The sequence below is a fragment of the Drosophila takahashii genome, chromosome 3R, assembly GCF_030179915.1.
Source record: "Drosophila takahashii strain IR98-3 E-12201 chromosome 3R, DtakHiC1v2, whole genome shotgun sequence".
Taxonomy (NCBI): Eukaryota; Metazoa; Arthropoda; class Insecta; order Diptera; family Drosophilidae; genus Drosophila; species Drosophila takahashii.
This window is the reverse complement of record NC_091681.1, coordinates 39,146,509-39,168,553: the sequence shown is the minus strand read 5'-3', so window position 1 is coordinate 39,168,553 and position 22,045 is coordinate 39,146,509. Positions and strand designations below refer to the sequence as shown.

At 42.4% G+C, this 22,045-nt stretch overlaps 5 protein-coding genes across 5 annotated transcripts; 3 read left to right on the top strand and 2 right to left on the bottom strand.

Annotated features, from left to right (window-relative positions):
• Nucleotides 1-3,755: 3,755 nt before the first annotated feature.
• Nucleotides 3,756-4,662, top strand: E(spl)m2-BFM (Enhancer of split m2, Bearded family member). The gene has a single exon (XM_017155878.3). The coding sequence runs from the start codon at nucleotides 3,769-3,771 to the stop codon at nucleotides 4,441-4,443; it is 675 nt and encodes a 224-aa protein (XP_017011367.3). The 5' UTR covers nucleotides 3,756-3,768; the 3' UTR covers nucleotides 4,444-4,662.
• A 1,390-nt stretch (nucleotides 4,663-6,052) lies between these two features.
• Kaz-m1 (Kazal-type protease inhibitor m1) lies at nucleotides 6,053-6,788 on the bottom strand. The gene is made up of 2 exons (XM_017155879.3): nucleotides 6,490-6,788; nucleotides 6,053-6,426 (listed from the first exon to the last, which is right to left on the bottom strand). Exons 1-2 carry the CDS (start codon nucleotides 6,698-6,700, stop codon nucleotides 6,167-6,169), a joined length of 471 nt encoding a protein of 156 aa, XP_017011368.1. The 5' UTR covers nucleotides 6,701-6,788; the 3' UTR covers nucleotides 6,053-6,166.
• Nucleotides 6,789-7,492: 704 nt separating this feature from the next.
• Nucleotides 7,493-9,722, top strand: LOC108067041 (phenoloxidase 3-like). The gene is made up of 4 exons (XM_070217476.1): nucleotides 7,493-8,482; nucleotides 8,545-8,640; nucleotides 8,692-9,450; nucleotides 9,507-9,722. Exons 1-4 carry the CDS (start codon nucleotides 7,493-7,495, stop codon nucleotides 9,720-9,722), a joined length of 2,061 nt encoding a protein of 686 aa, XP_070073577.1.
• Nucleotides 9,723-13,199: 3,477 nt separating this feature from the next.
• Nucleotides 13,200-13,871, bottom strand: E(spl)malpha-BFM (Enhancer of split malpha, Bearded family member). Its single transcript, XM_017155885.3, has one exon. The coding sequence runs from the start codon at nucleotides 13,808-13,810 to the stop codon at nucleotides 13,400-13,402; it is 411 nt and encodes a 136-aa protein (XP_017011374.1). The 5' UTR covers nucleotides 13,811-13,871; the 3' UTR covers nucleotides 13,200-13,399.
• A 5,588-nt stretch (nucleotides 13,872-19,459) lies between these two features.
• Nucleotides 19,460-20,840, top strand: E(spl)mbeta-HLH (Enhancer of split mbeta, helix-loop-helix). The gene has a single exon (XM_017155923.3). The coding sequence runs from the start codon at nucleotides 19,590-19,592 to the stop codon at nucleotides 20,184-20,186; it is 597 nt and encodes a 198-aa protein (XP_017011412.2). The 5' UTR covers nucleotides 19,460-19,589; the 3' UTR covers nucleotides 20,187-20,840.
• Nucleotides 20,841-22,045: the final 1,205 nt, after the last annotated feature.

Below are 22,045 nucleotides of genomic sequence, written 5' to 3'. Positions count from 1 at the left end.
TAATATTATTTTTATTTTAGCAGAAAACTAACAACTATTTTTTGTAATCACAGCACAAAAAGTAAATGACGCCACCCAAGAGACTTTAAAAACAAAATATTTCATGTGGTATGAATTTTATAGATTTCGAAATTAGTAAAAGAGTTCAATATTAAACAGTTAAAATTTACTTAATAATTTTTAAAGTTTTCAGATTTAAATTTCAATTCAATTTTTTTATAAATTATTTATATACCTTAAATTAATTTTTGTATTATTTTTAGGAAAACATTGATTTTGTTTTAATTGTTTAAAAAGTGCAACGTAACCCAACTGATCTTTCCCATAATTTCTCCCAGTGTACAACCACTATGATGGCTTTGGCTTTGGGTTGACTTTTCGTTGAAGCGTATCGATTAAGTGTAACAGTTTCGCTATCTCGGCGCATTGGGGGTTCCAAAAAAAAAAGAGGAAAAGCTGTTTTTGCATAGTCCGATATTTGCCAACCCTTCGGCATTTGTCGCCTTTCGTCATAAACTTTAACATCCGGTTGTCGTTCTAAGATTCATTTTTCGTCCGTCCTCCACATCTATATATTATTTTTTTAATTCGCTGATCTCAGGGCTACTGGTCAGCGCACAGAGTGTATAAAATGTTGCCCCGGCCTTTTTTATGCCCCTTTTATTCGCAGCTGGCTTTATCACCATGGCGGCAATATGACACTTGTGGTTGGACGCCTCGGAGTTATTTTTTTCCCTTCGTATTTTGTATTTTTTGTGGCCAAGCTTTTTGCCTGGCTAAGCATTTCCCATGATGCTGCAGAATCGCTCTGTTTGTTTGTCTTCTGGCCATGACTTCCGTTAGCCGTTTGGCTTGACTTGGCTTGGCTTTCTGCTGACTGAAGCTGGAGCCATAACAATTAAGCCTCTCAAGGCATTTCGATGGTTCGCCTTTCAAGATGCCTCGGCTCCACTCAACTTTCAACTTGGCCGGCACACGTGGCGTATGAGTAATGCGAATATGCAAAATAATCACGCAGACAGAAAGACCGCAAAGCCATTTTCGACTAACCTCAATGCACACTAATTGCTTGTCATACATGACCGACCGACCCGTCCGTGTGTCCGCCGATGTGTCTGAATGTATATAGTATATAGTTTTGCACAAAACTTGTTGCCATCGCCGGTCGGTCGTGTGAACCAAAAGCTTAAAAGCCAAATAGTTGCTGATGGGTAAAGACAGTGTTGAGGGGTCACTGAGCAGCGAATTGCTGATGCTCTCGAATTAAATTAATTAATATTTAAATAAAAAGATAATAATTTAGAAGCTAGTCCTTCAGAAATGTAAATTCACTAAACCTATATAATAATAATCTTTTTTTAATAATTTTTTATACCCACCGTCACAAGTTATTTATTTTAATAAAAAATAAAAATAGTTTTGTATGATTTAAATATTTGAAAATTATTTCTTAATGCATAATTTTAAATTATATTAATTCTAAAATTATAAACAGCCTACAAATAATTGGTAAGTAATTATTTTTTTAGTTAATCATCTTTTAGATTTTATCATGAAGCATATATCCGGTAACTCAAGGACCCCTTCTATATGAAAGTGTACAGATCGCCTAACGACTCCCATACTTCGTCTCCGAAAGGCACAAGCCCAGGCACAAGTCGGCCTCTGTTGGAGCTGAGCTGCAATCGCAATCGCAGTCGGAGTTGGCTTCGAAGTTGGAGTTTCAGCCGGTGTCCGTGTTGCCAAGTCAGTCGCTTTCAATTTGGCAAACGTGCAGTTCAAAGCCTAGACGCTGATTGGGGGCAAAAGTGAGGGGGTTTTGGCGGAGGATGAGGAGGTGGCAGTGGTGTTTCAGCCAAGATTAATAGCGGCCAAAGGCAAGAGAGTCAAGTCGAGTCGAGAGATCTTTGGTGCGCAAGCGTGCGGTGCACACGCGATTGGCACGAGTTTCGGCAACAAAAAAATAGGTAGGTATAAAAACCCGATTCGTAGCTGAGAGCTGGCCTAACTAGTTATGGCAGCTAACTCCGATTGTTCGGCAGTGTGGGAACCTGCGATGCGGCAAGGACTTGCTGCCTGAATGAGGTCACGGCCTCATTAGATCCCCCATGCCCATATAGCCATACCCCTACTTATATATCCCATATACCCATCCCATCCCGTTTCTCGGTTCCCAGTTACCAGAGCGTGTGAACCACAACATGTCATAATCCCCTCGTTGCGACTAGTGCCTGTTTCCCTTTTTAAAATGAACTTATCAGCGCCGGTCGCTGCGAGCCTTGATTATAAATGACAACAAACAGGCCAACAAGTAGCAATAACAGCTGCTCAGCTGAGTCCCGAAAACCGAAACAAAAATCACATCGAAAGGAAACAGAAATAACAGCGTCGTCAGCAGCAACAAAAGCAAAAAAAAAAAAATCCCAACAATAATAGTGCCCCGAAAAAAGCCGAAAAAACCAAGTGAAATTCTTATAAGCCCTTTCCCACACTCGAAGACGCCTGCGCCTTTTGCCTTATTTCGATTGCCAGTCGAGTTCAGTTTCCCCAGGACGGAAATGCCCAGCGTCTTAGTCCCACGCTCAGAGAAGGAGAATAACACGAACAGGTGCTATTCGGGCCCCTTCGACTACGGCTCTGTGGCGAGCCCTAACCGAACCCCCCTCCTCCTCCTCCACCATCGTTCATATCCCGAACCCCGAACAACGAACCCTGAAGCCTGAAGACCGGACAACAACCATGTACTACTGGGCTCCGGGCTCTGGGTACCGTGTGAATGTGAAAACAAAGTCAGTCGTGCATAAATGACGAACAGGCGATGCGCACAGTGGTCCTGGATTACTGTCTAAGGGGAAAAACAGTTTATAATTTAATATCAAATCTAAAATTATATTCTTATCAACAGGAAATACCTTAAGAGTAAGAAATATAATTTTTGTACAATTTACGAATTTTTTAGATTCTCCATATATTATTAGGCTTTGGAAAAACAAACTTTTTCTTTTGTACACAAATTTAGAAAATAATTCAAATTGTTTACACAATACAAAGTGTTATATTACTTTATAACTTTATGTAACTTTATTTTATAAACGATTTTAAGAATTTTTAAAATACTTTAATAAATTTTTTTTTGGTTTTAAAATATTAAAAATATATATGTAGTATAAAATAATTTTTCTCCGTCTTGTTGGTAAACTACCATTTGTTATAGATACCTAAAAATTCTTTAGAATTAGAATGTAATATAATTTCAATTTGATAACAATTTACTAACCCAGTAAGCCCACTGTGCGGCAGCGTCGTCTTCATCTACCTGCAGCCAAAACTCATCAAGCGGCCCTTGTCGATTGTACGTGCATGGGAAAAGTACACACACAGAAGACTGGAGCTTGTGGATTCCTGTTGGAATTTATTTGGGAAATACGCGCACATAAAAAGGCCTTTACTTCGGTGTGCACCCCTCCTCCTCCTCCTCCTCATCCACTGGGTTCACCTCTCACCCTGGGTTTTCTGCTGTGTGTGAGAGTGCACTCAAATTTCGTACGGTGCTTGGGCCATAGCACCGCTCGTGAGATCAGCCGGCGTACGATTTCACTCTTGACTGGCCATCGGCAGCGCAGCAAGTTGGCCTCATATATAAATATGAGCGACGCCGGCGCAGCAGCATCAGTAAACGACCAACTCTCGCGAGGTGCGCACACGCAGCAGCGAGTCTGAAAAGAATATAATTTAAAAAAAAACATAAGAAAAAGCTCCGCAAACAACATGTATCTGGATACGAAAAACATGACATCGGTTAACACAGCCGCCTTGACAGCGCCAGCAACCGGAAATCAAAAGGCCACACGGCGCATGCGCAACGTTTGGCTACCCCTGCGTCGCCTGCTGAAAGTGGGCGGCAAAGGCAAAGGTCGCCACCCCACCCAGCTGACCTTGGCCCATCCCAACAACGTGGATCTCAACAACACACAGCAGCAGTTGGTCATCGAGGAAGAGGCTAAGACTTCGCCAGAGGAGACTACACACAAGTATGGCTTGGAACTGAGGGAAGTTCCGAGGGAGGAGACCGAGGAGGAGTTGCAGTCCCCCACCCAACCGCCCAACACGCCCACCTTGATTAGCAGCGTTTATGTGGACAAGGTCAGCGCCCAGAGCTGCGGCAACTGTCAGCATGGAAGGAATTGCCAGCACAGACATCACATCAGTAGCAGCAACCTCAACAGCAGCAGCAACATCAACAGCAGCAACATCTCCGCCAGCAACTCAACGAATGCAACACAGTTGCCCAGCAATCTCTGGGATCTGCAGTTGCCCCTCCAGTACATCAGCACCGACAATGGCACCTTCTTTTGGGCCAACACCCAGGATCGGGTGGACGATGATCTCCTGCACGCCTTGCTCTGCCAGAGCTTCAGTCAGCTGCCCGGAACCCTCTGTTAGTAGTTAGTAAACCGCCCACAAATACACCTCATCCCATCACTAAACAGATCTCAACCTCAACCGGGGGTCATACCCCTAATTATTGTAATTTTCACTTATTTATTCCCCTTGCGCAATATTTACGTTGTTAATGTGATACTAATTTGCATATAAAATAAAATATAAACACTCTATTTGTACCATACAAATGGAAAGAAGAAGAAAAGGAAATGTTTTATTATTATTGGATTGGGGTTGTGTGTGGGAAAGAGAACCTGATAAGGAATACCATTATGTTTTAGGGTTCCAATTTTATGGGATATTTTAATGCTTTCCGCTGTTGATTCAATTTACAACTTCAACCTTTTAGCTAATGGATAACGATACTAGAAAACAGCATTCTACTTAAAGGGTTTTAAGTATTTTGATAAAGAAGACAAGTGTGTTTATCTACGAGTTACTTATAGGTATGCAGAGAGAGCATGATTAAGGAATAAGATTATTCTGGTTCATCATCTTCATCAACAAACCATTGATCAAGACACCTTTTCTTTATTATCATCATTGGGGATCTGAAAGAAGAATCCGATCTTTTAGAGTACTGGCATAACGGAAGAACGAAGATCAGAGCAAAGGATAACGGAAGCAATGTTATGAGTGGAACCTAATGAGGCCTGACAGATGAGCGCTCTGCAAGAAGACGGGTTGGTAGTAGACTGATAAAAGGAAGATGAAACGAAAGGGGAGATGTGCAAACTGGTATCATCTTGCAGTGAATGTCACATCGATGCTACCAGACCATACATAAAAGAATATAGGGTGATTGCAAAAGGTTAACCTGAACACTTGTATCCTGTGTTAATGCCCTCCGTTAATCGCTCAAGTCAATGGGTTGTGAATGAAGATGGGCTTATTAAGTTTAGACCTCAGTTGCTTGAGAAAAAAAGGAGCCCCAACGGATATTGAAGAAGACTTTATAAAACCCATTTTGGGATATAGAAAAAACAACGGTTATCAGCAGAACTGATTATAAGACTAGAGTAGGTTGCTGATAAGGCTTGTGGTTAAATGTTATTAACCCCAGTTGGAGAAGTAAGATCCAAACACAAACATTTAGAAACTGGAAACACTTGTGGTTAAAGAGCTTGATAAATTTGAAGATAAAATACAATAATTATATTAAGTAGGCCTAATAAAAATAAAAAATATAAATAAACTATAAATCCCCATCACCTTCCGAAAAATGTATATTTTAATCCATTTTCGCAATTTTTATATAGGGTTGCATCATAATTTTTGCGAAAAATGGCCAAAAATAAAAACTTGTAAGTTTGAATGCCAATTGATTCGATACTAAATTACAAACTTATCTAGGAATGATTAGGATTTTGCACCAAAACACCCGATTAAAATATTCTCTAAGAGTAAGGGGTATAAAGATTCTATTTAATATATAAAATAACTGTCATATAACATCTATTACCAATATAAAAAAAAATTGCCTGTCCCTTTAGCTAAGTAACTGCAATGCTAACCATGTCAAATCAAGCCAACTGCTCGTGCCCAAAAAGGCATTTCACTTTCCTTACCCACCCACTGTGAACACCCCAATTAACAACTCGTTTACTCGTGTCTCATAAATTCGTAGGATTATATTTTGTTGTTCAAAACAAAAGGATGGCTGGCTATTTCGGACAAAAGAGTGGCCCAGTGTATTGTTCCGACTTTACGATCCCGGTTGCGTCTAGCATTTCTCTTCGCGCAAAAGGCGGAAGGTCTCAGCGGGTTGGGCGCCGGAAACCTGCAGGGCGCAATTGAAGGTCTCCAGCAGGCAGGAGTTGGCCAACTCGGCACGATACTTGCCATTGGTGATGCACACCGGCTGGTAGATCATCGAGCAGGGCTTGAAGCACTCCTGCACCTCCAGCTTGAAGTTGCCCAGCTTCTCGTGCAGATTCTCAACGAACTCGGAGCTGCACCAGGCGGCATCGGTGGCGGCATATGCTATTGGAAATATTTTTATTATATAGATTGGAAACCAAGCTAATTTCGGTTTTTTTTACTCACTCTGCAGGCTGTTCCTTTCGCGGCGACAATTGTCAGACAAAAGATTGCAGGCACTGGCGAATTCCTTGAAGTTCAGACCATCAGTTGCGCAAACTGGCTTGTAGATGGCGGCACAAAACTGGGGACAGGCGGTATCATTGGTGGATACTGTATTTCCGTATACGGATGCCACCAAAGCCAGGCAGCAAATTGTCAAAGTTTGGCTCATCATTTTGAGGTTGTTCTATTTAAGTTTCTTCTTGGGTTTTTACCAACAAACGCGTTCTCTCTGTAGTAGCTATCGATTTCAATTGCCGTGACTGTCTGCAGTTTCATTGATTTTTATATATTTTTATGACTCTCTATAGCTACTAGTAGATAGTTTATCAGTTATACAGTGCTGATAAGGACGGGCCTCTTATCAGCGAGCTAAACAAAAACTCGTTTATGCAGTCTACAGAGTTCTACAAAGTACCGGCACTGTTTGGGTGACTAACTATGTTAATACTCTGGCAGAGGGTGTACTTATTTTCACCAGAAGTTTACAACTCGGTAAACAATTTTATTATATTATACTATTTACAATTTACAACTTGGTATGTTTGAAATGATCTAAAGTATATTTTATTCACCATTATTGATACATGAACGCGGGTCTTTAAAGAATTTCAGGAAATTATTTTGGAAGAGAATAATGTTTTTTAAAATTTATTAAGATTTATATAAATGAAGTTCAACTTTTTCTTATATTTCTTCCAAGCCCACGTACATTTCTTATTTGGTAAGATTTCTTTTAAACGACATACCTTCCTTTAATCAATAAAATGCAATACCGGGAAGAAAATAATAAATATCTCAAAATAGGTGTGTTTATAACTCCCGATAATTTTGCAAGCCGTAAGAAGGGCTTGTTCTTTTAAAATTGAGGTATAAAACGGGTGATCACTTCGATGGATACTCCCAGTAGTGAAGTTTTCACCCTTCCAGTGACATTTCCTCAGTGATCTCCGTAGCATATCCTTAAATGGCCAACAAGAAGGATCTCCTCCTGCTTTTCCATCATCCCACGGAGCCCGTGTTCATGGACAAGGGTGGCGATGGCACCTTGTTCGAAGTACCCGATTCCTTTGTGACCGAACGCTTCAAGAAGATGGAGCAGCAGCACTCAGGAGTAGGTGGAAATGGGAGGCGTATATGTATCAAGGAGATGTCCATGCCCGATATGGGTTACTGCCTGTCCTTGGGTCATTCGGAGCAGTTCTCGCTATTCCTCAAGAGCCACCGCCAAATGGCCGGACATCTCATCGAGATCTTTACCAAACTGCCCACCGTGGATGAACTGCAGAGTGTGGCGGTGTTTGCCAGGGATCGGGTTAATCCGGTGATGTTTAACTACGCCCTGTCGGTGGCCTTGCTTCATCGTCCGGATACCCGGGGTCTGGAACTGCCCACCCTTTCGCAGACCTTTCCGGATCGCTTCATTGACTCGCAGGTTTTTCGCTCAGTACGCGAGCAATCCGTGGTTTTCGGTGATTCCAAGAACCGTGATCCCATCGTTATTCCCGTCAACTACACCGCCTCTGATCTCGAGCAGGAGCACCGTCTTTGGTACTTTCGCGAGGATCTCGGGATCAATCTGCACCACTGGCACTGGCACCTGGTCTATCCCAACGAAGTCTCCGAGGGAGCTGACCCACGGATCGTGGACAAGGATCGTCGTGGCGAGTTGTTCTACTATATGCATCAGCAGATAATCGCCCGCTATAATGCCGAGCGGTTGAGCAATCATTTGGCCCGTGTGCAGCCCATTATAGATTTGGAGGATCCCATAGCCGAGGGCTACTTTCCCAAGATGGACTCCTCGGTGGCCAGTCGTGCCTATCCACCGCGATTCGATGACACTCAGCTGAAGGATGTCGATCGTCCTGGTAATCAGATTAAAGTGGCCATCGACGATGTGAAACGTTGGCGGGAGCGAATCTATGAAGCCATCCACCAGGGCTACGTTTTGGATGTGAGTTTTGGTAACTCTTCTTTTTAATAGGAAAAAAATAATACCCTTAAATGCTCTTTCAGATGAACCACAAAGAAATTGAGCTGGATGAAGTTAAGGGCATCGATATTCTAGGCAACATGATGGAGGCCTCTGCCTTGTCGGTCAACCCTTCGCTGGTAAGATGTATGTTTACTAGATAGGATATCTAAAATAATCCAAAATTCCAGTACGGTGACATGCACAACATGGGACACATCCTGATCGGCTACTGCCACGATCCGACCAACAAGCATTTGGAGGATCACGGCGTCATGGGTGACACATCCACCGCCATGCGAGATCCAGCCTTCTACAAGTGGCACGCGTTTATGGATAATATTTTCCAGGAGCACAAGCGACTCCTGCCTGCCTATAAAGAGGATCAGTTGAGCTACCCAGACATCCGTGTGATCGGAATCAATGTGGAAAGCCAGGGAGAGATAAACAAATTAACCACCTTTTGGCAGGAGTCCGATGTGGACATGTCCCGTGGCGTGGACTTTCTGCCCCGTGGCAATGTCTTTGCCAGATTCACCCATCTGCAGCACAATCCATTCAACTACTCCATCGATGTGGAAAACTGCAGTGGAGCCACAAGATTGGGCTATGTTCGCATCTTCATGGCGCCCAAGTTGGATGATCGTAATGCTGCCATGTTTCTGGCGGATCAGCGTCTAATGATGATGGAGCTGGACAAGTTTGTGATTAAGATGCAGCCCGGAAGAAATACGATTAGACAGGAATCCAAGAATTCGAGTGTGACTATTCCATTTGAGCGCACTTTTCGCAAACTGGAGAAGAATCCCGGAGCCGCGAAATCTACGGAGAATCTGGAGAATTACTTCTGCGGGTGTGGATGGCCTGACCACATGCTGGTGCCCAAGGGTCGTCCGGAGGGTATGAAATTCGAACTGTTTGTTATGGTTTCCAACTATGAGAATGATAGGGTAAGTGTTCGATTGAAGGCCTTCTTGCGACCCATTTATCCAATAATCTCCTCTAGGTTGACCAGAATCTTGAGGGTTCTTGCTGCAACGATGCCGCTTCCTATTGCGGACTCCGCGATCGCCTCTATCCGGATCGCAAGTCCATGGGCTATCCCTTCGATCGAGTGCCTCGCAATGGGGCTGAGACCCTAGAGAACTTCCTTACACCCAATATGAACACCGTGGAAGTTACCATTACCCATGAGGATCGCACCGTAAAGTCGAATAATTAATAACTATTTGCTTAATCCAAAAACATTTTTATTTCTAAATAAATAATTATACTATGTATAAACACTTGTCTTTATTAAAATATTTTTATTTTAAATTAAAGAAATCGAAAAATTGTATTTTAAAATTACCTCTTTTGCTACTCTTACGATTTTTATATTTTTTTTCAGGCAGTTGCTTATTTTAGTTTTATTACTTTGAGGGTATTAAAACTTCGCCTTGCGATATTTAGCTTTCCTTTTCGATTTTCAATTTGCTTGTCTATCGTCTAGGTAAAATTTTGTTTTCAAAACAGCATCATCATCATCATCATCAAAGTTCCTGATATTATCTTGTTTATCGCATAGAACAGCGGTTCTGTCTGAAAATATTGATAATATCGGGGAAGTTTAAATTTCTATGTTGTTTTTATGGCAGTTGTTTTGATAACATTGTTTACAAATTTCTAAGTTGAGGTAACTTTTTTTTTGGGGGAGATGACTTACCTTTTTTAGTGGAATGGTGCGTTATTTCTTTTTAACGGATGTTTTGATGGTTTATTTTGTTTTCGAGGGTTTCGATTGCGTTATTTTGGCTGTAATTACATATGTTTGGTCTAGAAAAGAATCCAGAATTTAAACTTAAGCTTTGGGTTAAGTTAAGTTACTTTAAAGCTATAATAAATTGTTAATAATAACTTAATCAAGAAATGTTAAATCGTGTTAAATGGATTAAAGTGAAATGATACAACACGTGTCTATGCTCATTAAAAAAAGGTCTACAAAACATAAGTTCGAAAAAGAAAACCCCCATTCCCTTCACTTCCAGACGTTTGACAAATGATCGTGGATCTCTCCACACATTTCTTCGATCCCCGGTCTAATTCGGTTACAACATTCTGACCGCCCACATTGTTGCACAGTTCATCGCAACTGCCGATCTCCATGGGGCACAATGGTAATTGAGGCCTCTCGACGCGCCGCACACGAAATGCTCATGGAAAGAGGAGGTGGGGAATCCCAAACTCTGGTTGGTTGATGGTGGCCAAGGGAGCGTGGTGGTGGCCGGGCCTAATCACCGTTTAATGGTGTTCACACACTTGTTGCTGACGGCGCCCTCCACATCCATAGACCTGGCCAAAACCAACAAGTTAACAACAGACCAACCTGGCCGGCCAATCAATGACCGCTAAGCGAATGCTCGTCACGCACGCGAAGGCCGCTCCGCTGGTCATCGTCATCGAGAATTGGGTACACACGCGTCCATTAAACCCAACTGAAGACTGAAGATTGCGGAGCCACGAACCACAACCCATTTCCATTCTCAAACCCAATCCCAGATCCAGGATCAGGTTGTTTCGGTTCGGTCTCTCAGTGCACACAGGTATGCAAATGAGGCACAGCCCATCCAAGATAGCCATCGGGGCTACGATTCCGTCCCCCAGGTGACTGGGACTGGGACTCATCGCTATCATCGCACTACCATCGCCATGAACAGTGTCATCAGCATTATCAACGGCATTCCACGATGGCTATGGGTTCTTTCTTCCAATTTTCAATTCTTTCGTGCAGACAAGCCTCGCTTTGCATACGAAATTAATTATGTGCTGTCAAAGGCAATTTAACAGAAACTTATATTGCTACTTAATTTACGTCACGGCGCTACCAGAACTTCTGGATTCACTTTGGTTACGGGTACTATCACAATCAGAGGAGGTCTGAGAATGGAAAAATATACATATTTTCTTACTTAGAGGCAATGAAAATAATTTAACACCGTAAATTAAATCTTTAATATTACCTAAAATGGTTTTATCTTATTTTATTTCAATAAAATAACAATTAAAATTAATAGGAGTAATTAAGATTAATTCGCTAATAATATTTAGGTATATTTTTCTAAGTTCATATATTTTTATGCATTTAACTAATATCTTATACAATTTTTGTAAGTATTTCTAGCCCTAATATTAAACTTTTATTTTAAATATAATACAGCTTAGTTAATTAGTTAGTCCTAAATTATAAGTTATCAAAAAAGAGTATCTAAATTCTCGAATATTTTCAAACCGTTCTCGATCTTTCTGGTTATTTTTATGTTATTTTCCTTTATTTTTTCCAACTCCTTCGCTTGCCGCTTCCCTGCTGTCGACATCAATTTGCATTTTTAGTGTAGGAGAAATGCGTTTGAGATTGATAGAGACAGAGACAGACGGAGAGTGTGTGAAAGAGTGGGAAAATATCGTGCGAGGGACCTGCGTCGGATTTTGATGATTCCCTGGATTCCCTAGCCAAGGCGATTATCTTTTTGCGGCAACCGTTTTTTATGCCCAATTTCAACGTCCGCCTCGAGACGCCTTGGCATGTGATTCGATGTCTTGAGGTGTTGACGTCTACATGTTGCATTTTAATTGTGGTTTTTGGTGTTTGTCTGTCGCTTCTCCGTTCTGGGATCTTTCACTCGGTTCTTGGGGTTTTCCCCCCGCCTTTCAGCCTTTCTCCACTCCCTCGCCGACTCATAAATAAGTTGTACGACAAGGAGCTGCCGTGAAGTTATGCGCACGACATCCATATTTGGTCGCACACAGGTGGCGATGGTGGCCTTAGCCAAGGTGATAGCCATAACACTTGGCCGCTGGCCAACTTGGCTCTCGGCCACATCTCTCCGGAGTGCCGGGCACATCACACCTTCTGGCTAAAAGACAAGGCTGGCCACAAGGTTGTCCATTTTTGGATAGAGTTATCCAAGGAATTGACTTTCTTGTGGACTGTGTGGGCTGGTTTACTGCAGGATGTGCTAGAGTCTTTACTGACCCAGTTAGAGGGGTATTTTAATTGTACCCCAGTCAATTACCACATACTTGCTTAGATTCCTAAATAACTAGATTGAAAAAGGGGTTAAGATAAGTGTATCCTATGATGTTGTTAGGTTTAAAATATTTTAAATAACATATAATTAATTGGTATGGTATTCGTAATATTTGAAATGGATTAAATATCAATTAAATCTATAAAGTCTCTCAATAGTTTAGCCATCAACTAATAAATCGTTACATTGTTCTTCTTATGTGTAAACTACCTCTCAGCCAACATAATTCCCAGAACTTATATGCGAGTACAATTAAATTGGACTATTCTAATAAATTTCAAATATTAAGTAGGGAAATATTTCTTTACTAAATATTTACCCCTAAATTTTATTTTTACTATTTTCATTCCATTAATCAGCTCTTACGCAGCAAACTTTCCCAAAGTAATTCAAGTGTTTTCCCATCTTTTATCATACTCTGGAAATAACTCGAAATATCATCTCCTCAAAAAGTAGTTGCTCTTATCTGGCACGTTGACTTCGAGAACAATATTTGGTGTAGGACAACAAGCGATTCATTCATGTGGAATGCGCAGCGAATCATAACAATCTCGGAAAAGATAATAATGTTTTATTTTTATGCTGAAACCAGAAACCCGCAAACCCTTTAGACCAATAATAAGATGAGTGAATTTGATTTTGATATTCCTTGTTTTGTATTTTGTACGTTTGTTTTAAAGCTCTCTTTTTCTCTTGTTCTATCACAATATCTTAATAACTAAATGGAAGCGCTGGATCGCCGAGATTTGTAGGTTGTAGTTAAAGCCGCTGCTGCTATCACAATGTTTTGTAGAGTTCTTCGAGTTCCTGAAGACGGATGGATGTTGGTTTTCTAGGCCTGAGCCCAACGATCCTGGAACTGCATGGAGTAGCACATGGCGGGCTCAACGCTGGCGACTGGCTGGAGATTGGTGGTCCAGAAGAAGGTGCCGGCGGTGGTGCGAGCGAAGCGAACTGGGACATAGACGTCCTCCTCCTCCTCCTCAATCTCGAACTCCTGGGAGTTTTCCATTTGAGCCAATTTCTCGTTGGCGGCGTTCTCATCGATCTCGGCATAGTAGGCCTCCTCAACCTGGGCGTTGCGCAGGTTGTCGACGGATTCTAGGGATTCCAGAGAGCCCTGGGGCTTCTGTTCCCGGTGCTTCTGCTGCTTCTTGAAGAGCGTCTTCAAGACCTGCTTGATGCTGTAGCTGGTCTTCATCTTGTTGTTGGTTGTGGCGACGACAACGACTTGCTGGCACATTTTTGGTTGGTCTTAATGTTTCGAGTGAGTGTGCTGAGTGCGTGTGTTGCTTGAAAGGCTGACGATGTCAGAATGATTTCCCAACCGGCAAACGGACGGCTTTTATAGCCGAAGTGCATTTCCTGTGCGCTCGAGGAAAAGAGAGGGCGCGAAACAGACCCCTTGGGAAGACACGCACCGCAGAAAGGGAAGGGAACACAAACAGAGAAGCGAACCAGAGACCCTCGCCCTCAAAGACCCGAGATAATCGGGGCGGAGAACCTGAAATACGACGCTCTGCAGGAGCCGGGGGAAGTTTTGAGTTCAGTTCAGGAGCAGGTAGAGAGGAGACGAGAAGAGTGCATCGCATCCGAAGGAAACAAACCCCTACTAAAACTGCAACTGTCCGACGAGTGTGGGAAACAATTTTTCGTTGGCCTTAAAATTTTCGGAAACGTATTCAAGTGCCCCGAGAAATCCCCGAGAGTATCAGAAAAAATCACCAATACTCGGGCAAACCAGGACACACCGATACGGGGCAGGTGTTCCTTGGTAAAATTTCTCACGACACCGAAGGAAGCCCAGGATCAAGCAGAACAACAACCACATCGGGGGAAAAGGAGTTGCAAATTGTATTCCTAATGGGCAATCAACATAAAGGAAGAGGGTCTTCGAGACAGAAAAACTCCAGGACCATTCCCACGCATTCCCACACATATTTACTCGTCCTGGTTTGGGTTTCCAGAAAGATATAATATGAAAAGGGAGAATCAGAGAACTGGGGGTTGGGATCAGCTATTTGTATAGGCATCTCGAATCACTTGTTATGGTGTTTTGATTCTGATTTCCAACTTTCCCACAGGGCTCGAAACACCGAAAACCACCACCAATAAAATATCAACGCCACTTGTCTTCAATTTTGGAAACACTCCCCAGGGGTGAGAATCCCAGAATCTTATAGATATTTTAATTGATTCCCTTTCATGCGGCCCAAGTGTGCTGAAAGTGTGGAGCGACAGGGAGGGTTTCTTTAGGGATAGGAATTGCGCCCTCGATAAGGCCGAGGAGCAGGGAGAAAGTGTGGGCAAAGCGAGCTGAGAACGAGATACGAACGCGTACTTGAAGATATGTTTCAATGGGGATCCTGTTTAATGGTTCGCTTCGTTTTTTATCAGTGCCACTAATGGATCGTTCAGATTGCACCCCCTGCCAAGACTAGTGTTTGGGAAAACGAGAAAAAGCAGAGAAGATTCAAGATCCCCAAAGTGGGAGTCTTTTCAGGGGGGATTCTGATGATCCCACTATCTAGTAGTTTTTCTGGGGGCCTCCTGTCAAGGGGCCATTGACAGTTTACACTTGGCGGAGGCCCGCGATGATGATGCATCTCTCGGCCTGCTGGTGGTGGTAATATGATATATGCACTCGAAATCTTTACAAAAAATAAAAGCCACAGCTTCAGCATCTCAGCTTCAGTTCCAGTTTGAGTTTGAGTTGGAGTTGCCGAGAGATAATGGGCAACGTGCCAAGTGCCCGGCCGTGTATACACAACAAACAGTGCATAAAAGCAGGCGGAGGAGCCATTCACAACCCGGTGGTTAAAGGGGGGCAGGGGGGATCGGGGGGAGCCGAGACTGCAGTAGGAGGTGTGCCGGGTCTTTTATGTGATCTCCGAACGGAGTATGTGTCGGCATCCCAGCAGCCGACCGAGCAGAGTCCACTGGCTTTGGCGGATGGCAAACTGGTTTCTGGCTTTTTCGGATCTCTTTACATACACCACGAGAGATGCCAATGCCAGCAAGGGTGCACTTTGAAAAATATTCAACTTAAAGTTGAGGAAACCAATGGCTGAAAATCACACTCCCACTCTATTGTACACCAATCCAACTTAAATCCAAAACAGAAATACTTAACGTGAAAGAAAAGGTCTAACTTTTTATTTTAGGATCCTATTTCTAGACATCTGTGATTTAAAAAAAAAATCATTATATACTCTGGAAGGAAAAATAATAAAATAAATATTACCTGAATATTTGTGCTTATTATAATAATTATTATAATTATTGGAACCCAACATATTTGAAATCATCCAATACTCCAATATTTTGACTTGAAATACTCTTAACTGAAATCACAGAATAATATTGAATCCAAGTTGAACTTTCCATACTTCCTTCTAATCATCCTATATTCCAATATTTTGACTTGAAACTCTTTTAATTGAAAAGGTAATACAATTTTATTGTACCCAAGTTGAACTATCCATATTTCCTTCTAATCGAACTTGGACTTTCAATTGGTATTATAAATTCCTAATCCATTACCCCGACCCTTAACCCCTATTTTTCTGAGTGCACACATGGACACACATACTTAACGCTCGGCTATGACGAACAAATGTGTAAAGCATTAAAAAAGAGATCTAAAAAATACGAAAAAAATGAGAAAAGCTGAATAAGAAAAAAAACAAAAGCGTCGACCGCATCCTAAACAGCGGCAACCGTCAGAGGCGGCGGTGGAAGAGGGGGAGGGGGTCAAAGAGGGGCGACCGACGGCGGACTGAGCTCGGGCCCAAGCCCCAACCAATCTTTTCAAGTTGATCCCCATCAAGATATTATTTGACAGCAATGAAACGACTGGCACGAGTTTGTTTCCCACGGTCTGGCGTTGCTTTAGTGTGCGTTCGTATCTGTGAGGTGGGGCTTTGCCGGGGGCAGGGGGTTTTCGAGGGGGGTCTTCCGAGGGGCGAGAGGGAACCCACCGACGACTGCTGACTTGGCTGGCTGCTTTTCGCGGCGCAATAAAGTTGAAAGCGCACTGTTGGATATAAATTAATTCAACAACACGCTATGGCCATACATATAGTGGTGTTGTTGTTGGGCCCCCGATCTCCGGTCTCCGGTCTCCAAGTTTTGCACGCTCTCGTGCCCCGCCCCCCTTTATACCGCCCCCTCTGGGCAATCGACCGACTCCGCGGGGGCACTGAAATTCGCGCGTGCGTATGCCATCGATAAAAAAAATACAAATAAAAATACAAAAAAAATGGTTTAACAAAAAAGCAACCAAGAGAAATAATAAAGCGAGAGAAATGAGGTCTTTCGAGATATATTCGTATGTATCGTATATATGGGTATGTGTGTTTATTTCTTCGGATGATTGGGTGTATAAAATGCCAGTTGGTCTTAAGCGACTTGGGCACATGCGCTACACGCCATTCAGAATTACAGAATCTGATGAAATTTCATAAAGTGAATCACTTCCTTGTTTCAGATTCCTGATAATGTTATTAGGAATTCGAGTTCTTTGTGAGCCAGCATATTGGTAGTTTCAATTCCAAATTTATAAGGCCACGCTTGATTTCATCTATTAAGGGCACGTGCTCGACCACTGATTTTCCTAATTACTGCAATTGGTATTAATGATATGAAATACAACTGTGATTCAGTACTTGAAAAGCTGGAAAATCATTCATGCTTAGGCCTTTATTATAGCGATTACACGGAAATTAGATCTTCCGAAAATGTTGGACTATTTGAAGTGTATTTAAAACCCTTAGGAAATGTTTATGTAATAAAAATCATTCATGCTTAGGCATTTATTATAGCCATTACACGGAAATTAGATCTTCCGAAAATGTTGGACTATTTGAAGTGTATTTAAAACCCTTAGGAAATGTTTATGTAATTATTTTTTGATTAGCAATTATTTCAATTAATTTATAATAACGTTACCAGTTTGTAAAGCTAGTTGGTCTGATCGATTATAAAAGAACTATGAGTAATATCCCGGTTCAATGTCTAGAAAATAACAGATTCGATTTGTTGCTTTTGGTTTCGATTGCAAAACACTATTAAATAATAATTTAAGCAATATTTATAAATTATCTAATCAAGTCAGATAAATTACACTTACTGGAAACACTAAACGATTTGTATACCTTTATATAAAAATTGTTAGAATAAAATCACGCCATATAATAGTAACTGAACTGCTATAATATAATTTTTTGGCGCTATTATTGGAATGATAAATAAATATTTCGTATATAAATTGTTCGCATTAAGCAAATATTATAAAAATCCATAAAATTTTTATAGCAATCTCTTCCTATTTCCAATAAGAATTTATCTTTAACAGGACATTGCGAAATATTATGGAATACCCACCCCAAAAAGTGCATCTACCACTTATAAAATTCCCCCGACCCATAAAATCCAATTAGTCATTTCCGGAGCATTCAGCTTTTTGACATCCACAGTTTAACTGTCCCGGTCCAGCGAGCTAAACAGAGAAACAAAACAAAACGTTTTCGGTTAGATAAGTTGTTAATGCTAACTGATTGTGTTGGCCAGTTTATCGTTTATTGCCGTTGCTGCTTTGTTTCGGCTAACTGTAGCTCATTTCGAATGCGTCGAGGGGCAATCTTAATTTGTCTTATTTTCTCATATGGTGAGTAGCCTTTGTTATTTCTTATTTTCTTATTTGTGTGCCAATGAGCCGGGCTCGTGTCATTTTCAATGGACTCAGGCCGGCACTTCTAATTAAATATGGTGAAACCTGAGCTTTTTCGCCGAGAGAGCTGATGTGTCAGATCGGATCGGATGTATCATATGCCGGCGGATGGGGATCTAGCATCTCGAGCTGATGAATCACGGTACAATACGATACGACGATAAAGCGCTAAAAATAAATGCCGAATGTGCTAAATATATATCGCGTTTAAGCCCACACGAGCCACATAACATTTATAGCGTGTGCTGGCAACAACCATAACGATTGTAACCGACTTTCGATCGGTTCCCAAGTTCCCAGAGATGGTAATTGTCTACAAATAGAAGCGAGCGACGACCCAAGATACCCCCTGTACCAACCGAGCAGCCCCAACCCGACAATCAAGAATAATCATGTAAACGAAAAGCGTAATGCTCGTCCCACGAAACCCACGACTACCACGATCCAATCAATGATCCATAAAGCGCTAACCAAAAAAACCGAAAAAAAAAAAACCAAGAGCCCGTCCCCGAATGACGATTCCACAATTATCAGCGTGCCATAAGCTACCGACTGCAAAAGCAAAAGCAAAAAGGGTGAAGGCACATGGCAAAACTTGACTTGAACCGAACCTCACTGAAGACCCAAAAGACCGGACCATACCGACCATACAAATGAATTGAAATGCAAACATCTTGTTATGGATGGAAGGCATGTGCTCGCCTCGCATCGTATCTCGGGATCCCAAGTCGCACAGACCTCTTAAAGGCGGTCGGTCGTCCGTCTTTCTGTCCACAAAAGACCGAGCGACTGAAAGACGGACGAGGGATCGTACAAGACCCCAAGCATGCACAATCAGAAGAAGTCAGGCCAGCCGTCGTCGTCGTCGTGGAAATCGGCTGCGAAACAGTTTCCCACGGTATAACAATCACAACACATATATATAGAGGGACTGAGGAAGGGGGATGGAGTGAGTGAGTGAGCAAGAGAGAGAGCCTCGTTTTATTGCCCTCACATATACACCATACAGAAGCCACCACCACGAGCAGTACGAAAAAACCATCTGAAAACCACCGCTGGCAACAGCAGCAGGCCGCGCACGAGGCAAAATGAGTGTCCCGCTCGCACTCACTGCCGCGGTCTTATGGAGGCAGAGGCTATATAAAGCCGAGCCCGAACAGCCAGCCGATTCATTCAAAGCTTCGACTTCGTTGCGTGTAGATCGACATAGAGTATAGTACCTCTGCGACTGTGGATTACGCGAGTTTACTCTACTACTTCAAGTAATATCTATAAAATACCAAACAACAAGATGGTTCTGGAGATGGAAATGTCCAAGACCTATCAGTACCGCAAGGTGATGAAGCCCATGCTGGAGCGGAAGCGTCGTGCCAGGATCAACAAGTGCCTGGACGAGCTGAAGGACATCATGGTGGAGTGCCTGACGCAGGAGGGCGAGCACATCACCCGGCTGGAGAAGGCCGACATCCTGGAGCTCACCGTGGAGCACATGAAGAAGCTGCGCGCCCAGAAGCAGCTGCGTCTGTCCAGTGTCTCCGGTGGGGGAAACCCAAGTTCTCAAGATCCCAAGCTCAGCATTGCCGAGAGTTTCCGGGCGGGCTATGTGCATGCCGCCAATGAAGTGTCCAAGACTCTGGCCGCCGTTCCCGGAGTGAGTGTGGATCTGGGCACCCAGCTGATGAGTCACCTGGGTCATCGCTTGAACTACCTGCAAGTGGTGGTTCCCTCGCTGCCCATCGGAGTGCCCCTTCAGGCTTCTTCAGAGGATCAGGCGGCCATGGTCACACCACCGCCCTCGGAATGCGGCAGCTTGGAGAGCGGCGCCTGCTCGCCGGCTCCCAGTGAGGCCAGCTCCAGTTCCTCCGGACCCATGTGGCGACCCTGGTGAGCACTGGACACCCAGCTGAATCGCCTTCGAGAGGAAGGCCTTTACAAATTGTTGCCCCGCAGAAAAAGGTGCTGGAAACCCGCCTTTTGGAGCTCTTCAATTGCCGCCCAGGATTAGTTGTTCCTGGCCGAGAAAAGCAGAGTCAACCATCTCTAGCAGAGCCACACATTCCGGCTATAGAGATTGCTGCTTCATTTTCAAGAAACTGAAAAAAAAGAAACTGACAATAAATGAAATTCCCAACTAAAGAACCTCTGCATTTTTATCGTTTTCCACTATATTACTCAGACTTCCCAGGCATTTAGTAGGCGTCCAAGCGCAAAGTCTAAAAAAAAACCCCTTTAAAAACAAGAAACAAATTAAAGATAAACTCCACAGAGCCCACAGCCGGAAGTCGCTGAATATTTTCCCACACTCTGGCTTGGCCTCATTATGAACCGAGAATTTCGAATTCCATGGGCTAAAATGCGGGGGGTTTTCAAGGGGTATGCTATATGTATGCTATATCTGCGGGAACTTTTGCGCCGGCGCTGTCGCTGTCGCAATTAAATAATAAAATAAAGCAAAAAGTCAGTTCTAGGAAACGTCATTTATTATGAGGCCCGAAGTCGAGTGTGAGAACCGCGGCTCCGCTGTCAATGGCTCAGCATTGTTTTAGTTTTTTCTCTCTGTTTTTTTTTTGTCCAGGCTTTGACAGCTTTAACTGCGCTTGACCGCTTGGCACATGCGCGGACCGCCGGTCAGACATTCAGACTTTCAGACATTGCAAATTAAGCCCGCGACCGCGACCGTCTCGGCACTTAAGTCTTAAAAACTCTACAGTCTAGAGATGTATGGGCATGGGTATGGGTTTTGAAGTGCGGTTCGATTACGGAACCTCGGATATTCAGCGCCTTTGTCTGCTGGACAACGACAACTATGATGATGACTACTTACCGGGTCGTCTTGAGTTTTGTGGGACCGTTCAAGCCGTCGCTGATTGCTGTTAATCTTCAGAAAATGTGATTAGTCACGTAACTTTGCCGCGGAGCCGGTGCTTTTTTAGCGCTTCTCTGTTTTTTGTTGATACAAAACGGCTATTTATAGGGCTCAACGGTAGTCTACGGCAAATGGGTGATCTATTTCGCGATGGACCAGTTGAAAAGCAATCAGTTTGGGTTTTGAGTGAGTCTAGGCCACAGCCGCCGGCCAATTGGATGGGTTAGTTTGTGAAACCGATCTAGAGGGGTTCCCATTGAACCTGTCTGCGGCTTTGGCTTTTATTTTACGCCGAAACGTGCGTCATTCCTGAGAGCTTAATGTGTTTGAACATGATCTCTGATGACTTAAGAGTAATTTATTGGAAACCACCTAATACTCGATTGATCAAAGATATAAATCTTAACGATGAATCATAATTATATTTCATATTTTGACCAAAAACCGGATTATTTCCTTTCTTCAAACAAAAAAAAAAATAAATAAATAAAAAATAAGTCTGAACAGTAATCGATAAGCAATTATAACGATGAATCATAATTATATTTCTTATTTTGTCCAAAAATCGGATAAATTTCTTCCTTAAAAAAAATAAAAAAACTTTTAGAAAAAAAAAAAAAATTAGTAAAAAAAATAAATAAAAAATGTTGTTTACGATTTAATAAAAAGAAAAGTGTGCTAAAAAAGGATCGAAAAGGATTTTAAATACAATATTCACATAACTATTAAGTAAGTAAGATCAAACTTTTGTTAAATTCAATTTTAAAATTAAAAAACATTTAAGTAGTTATGGAGATCCATAATTATTCTGTTTTTATTTATTTGTATTGTTAATACTTCATGATCTCCTTTCGTGCTTCAGACCTAACCCAACCCAACCC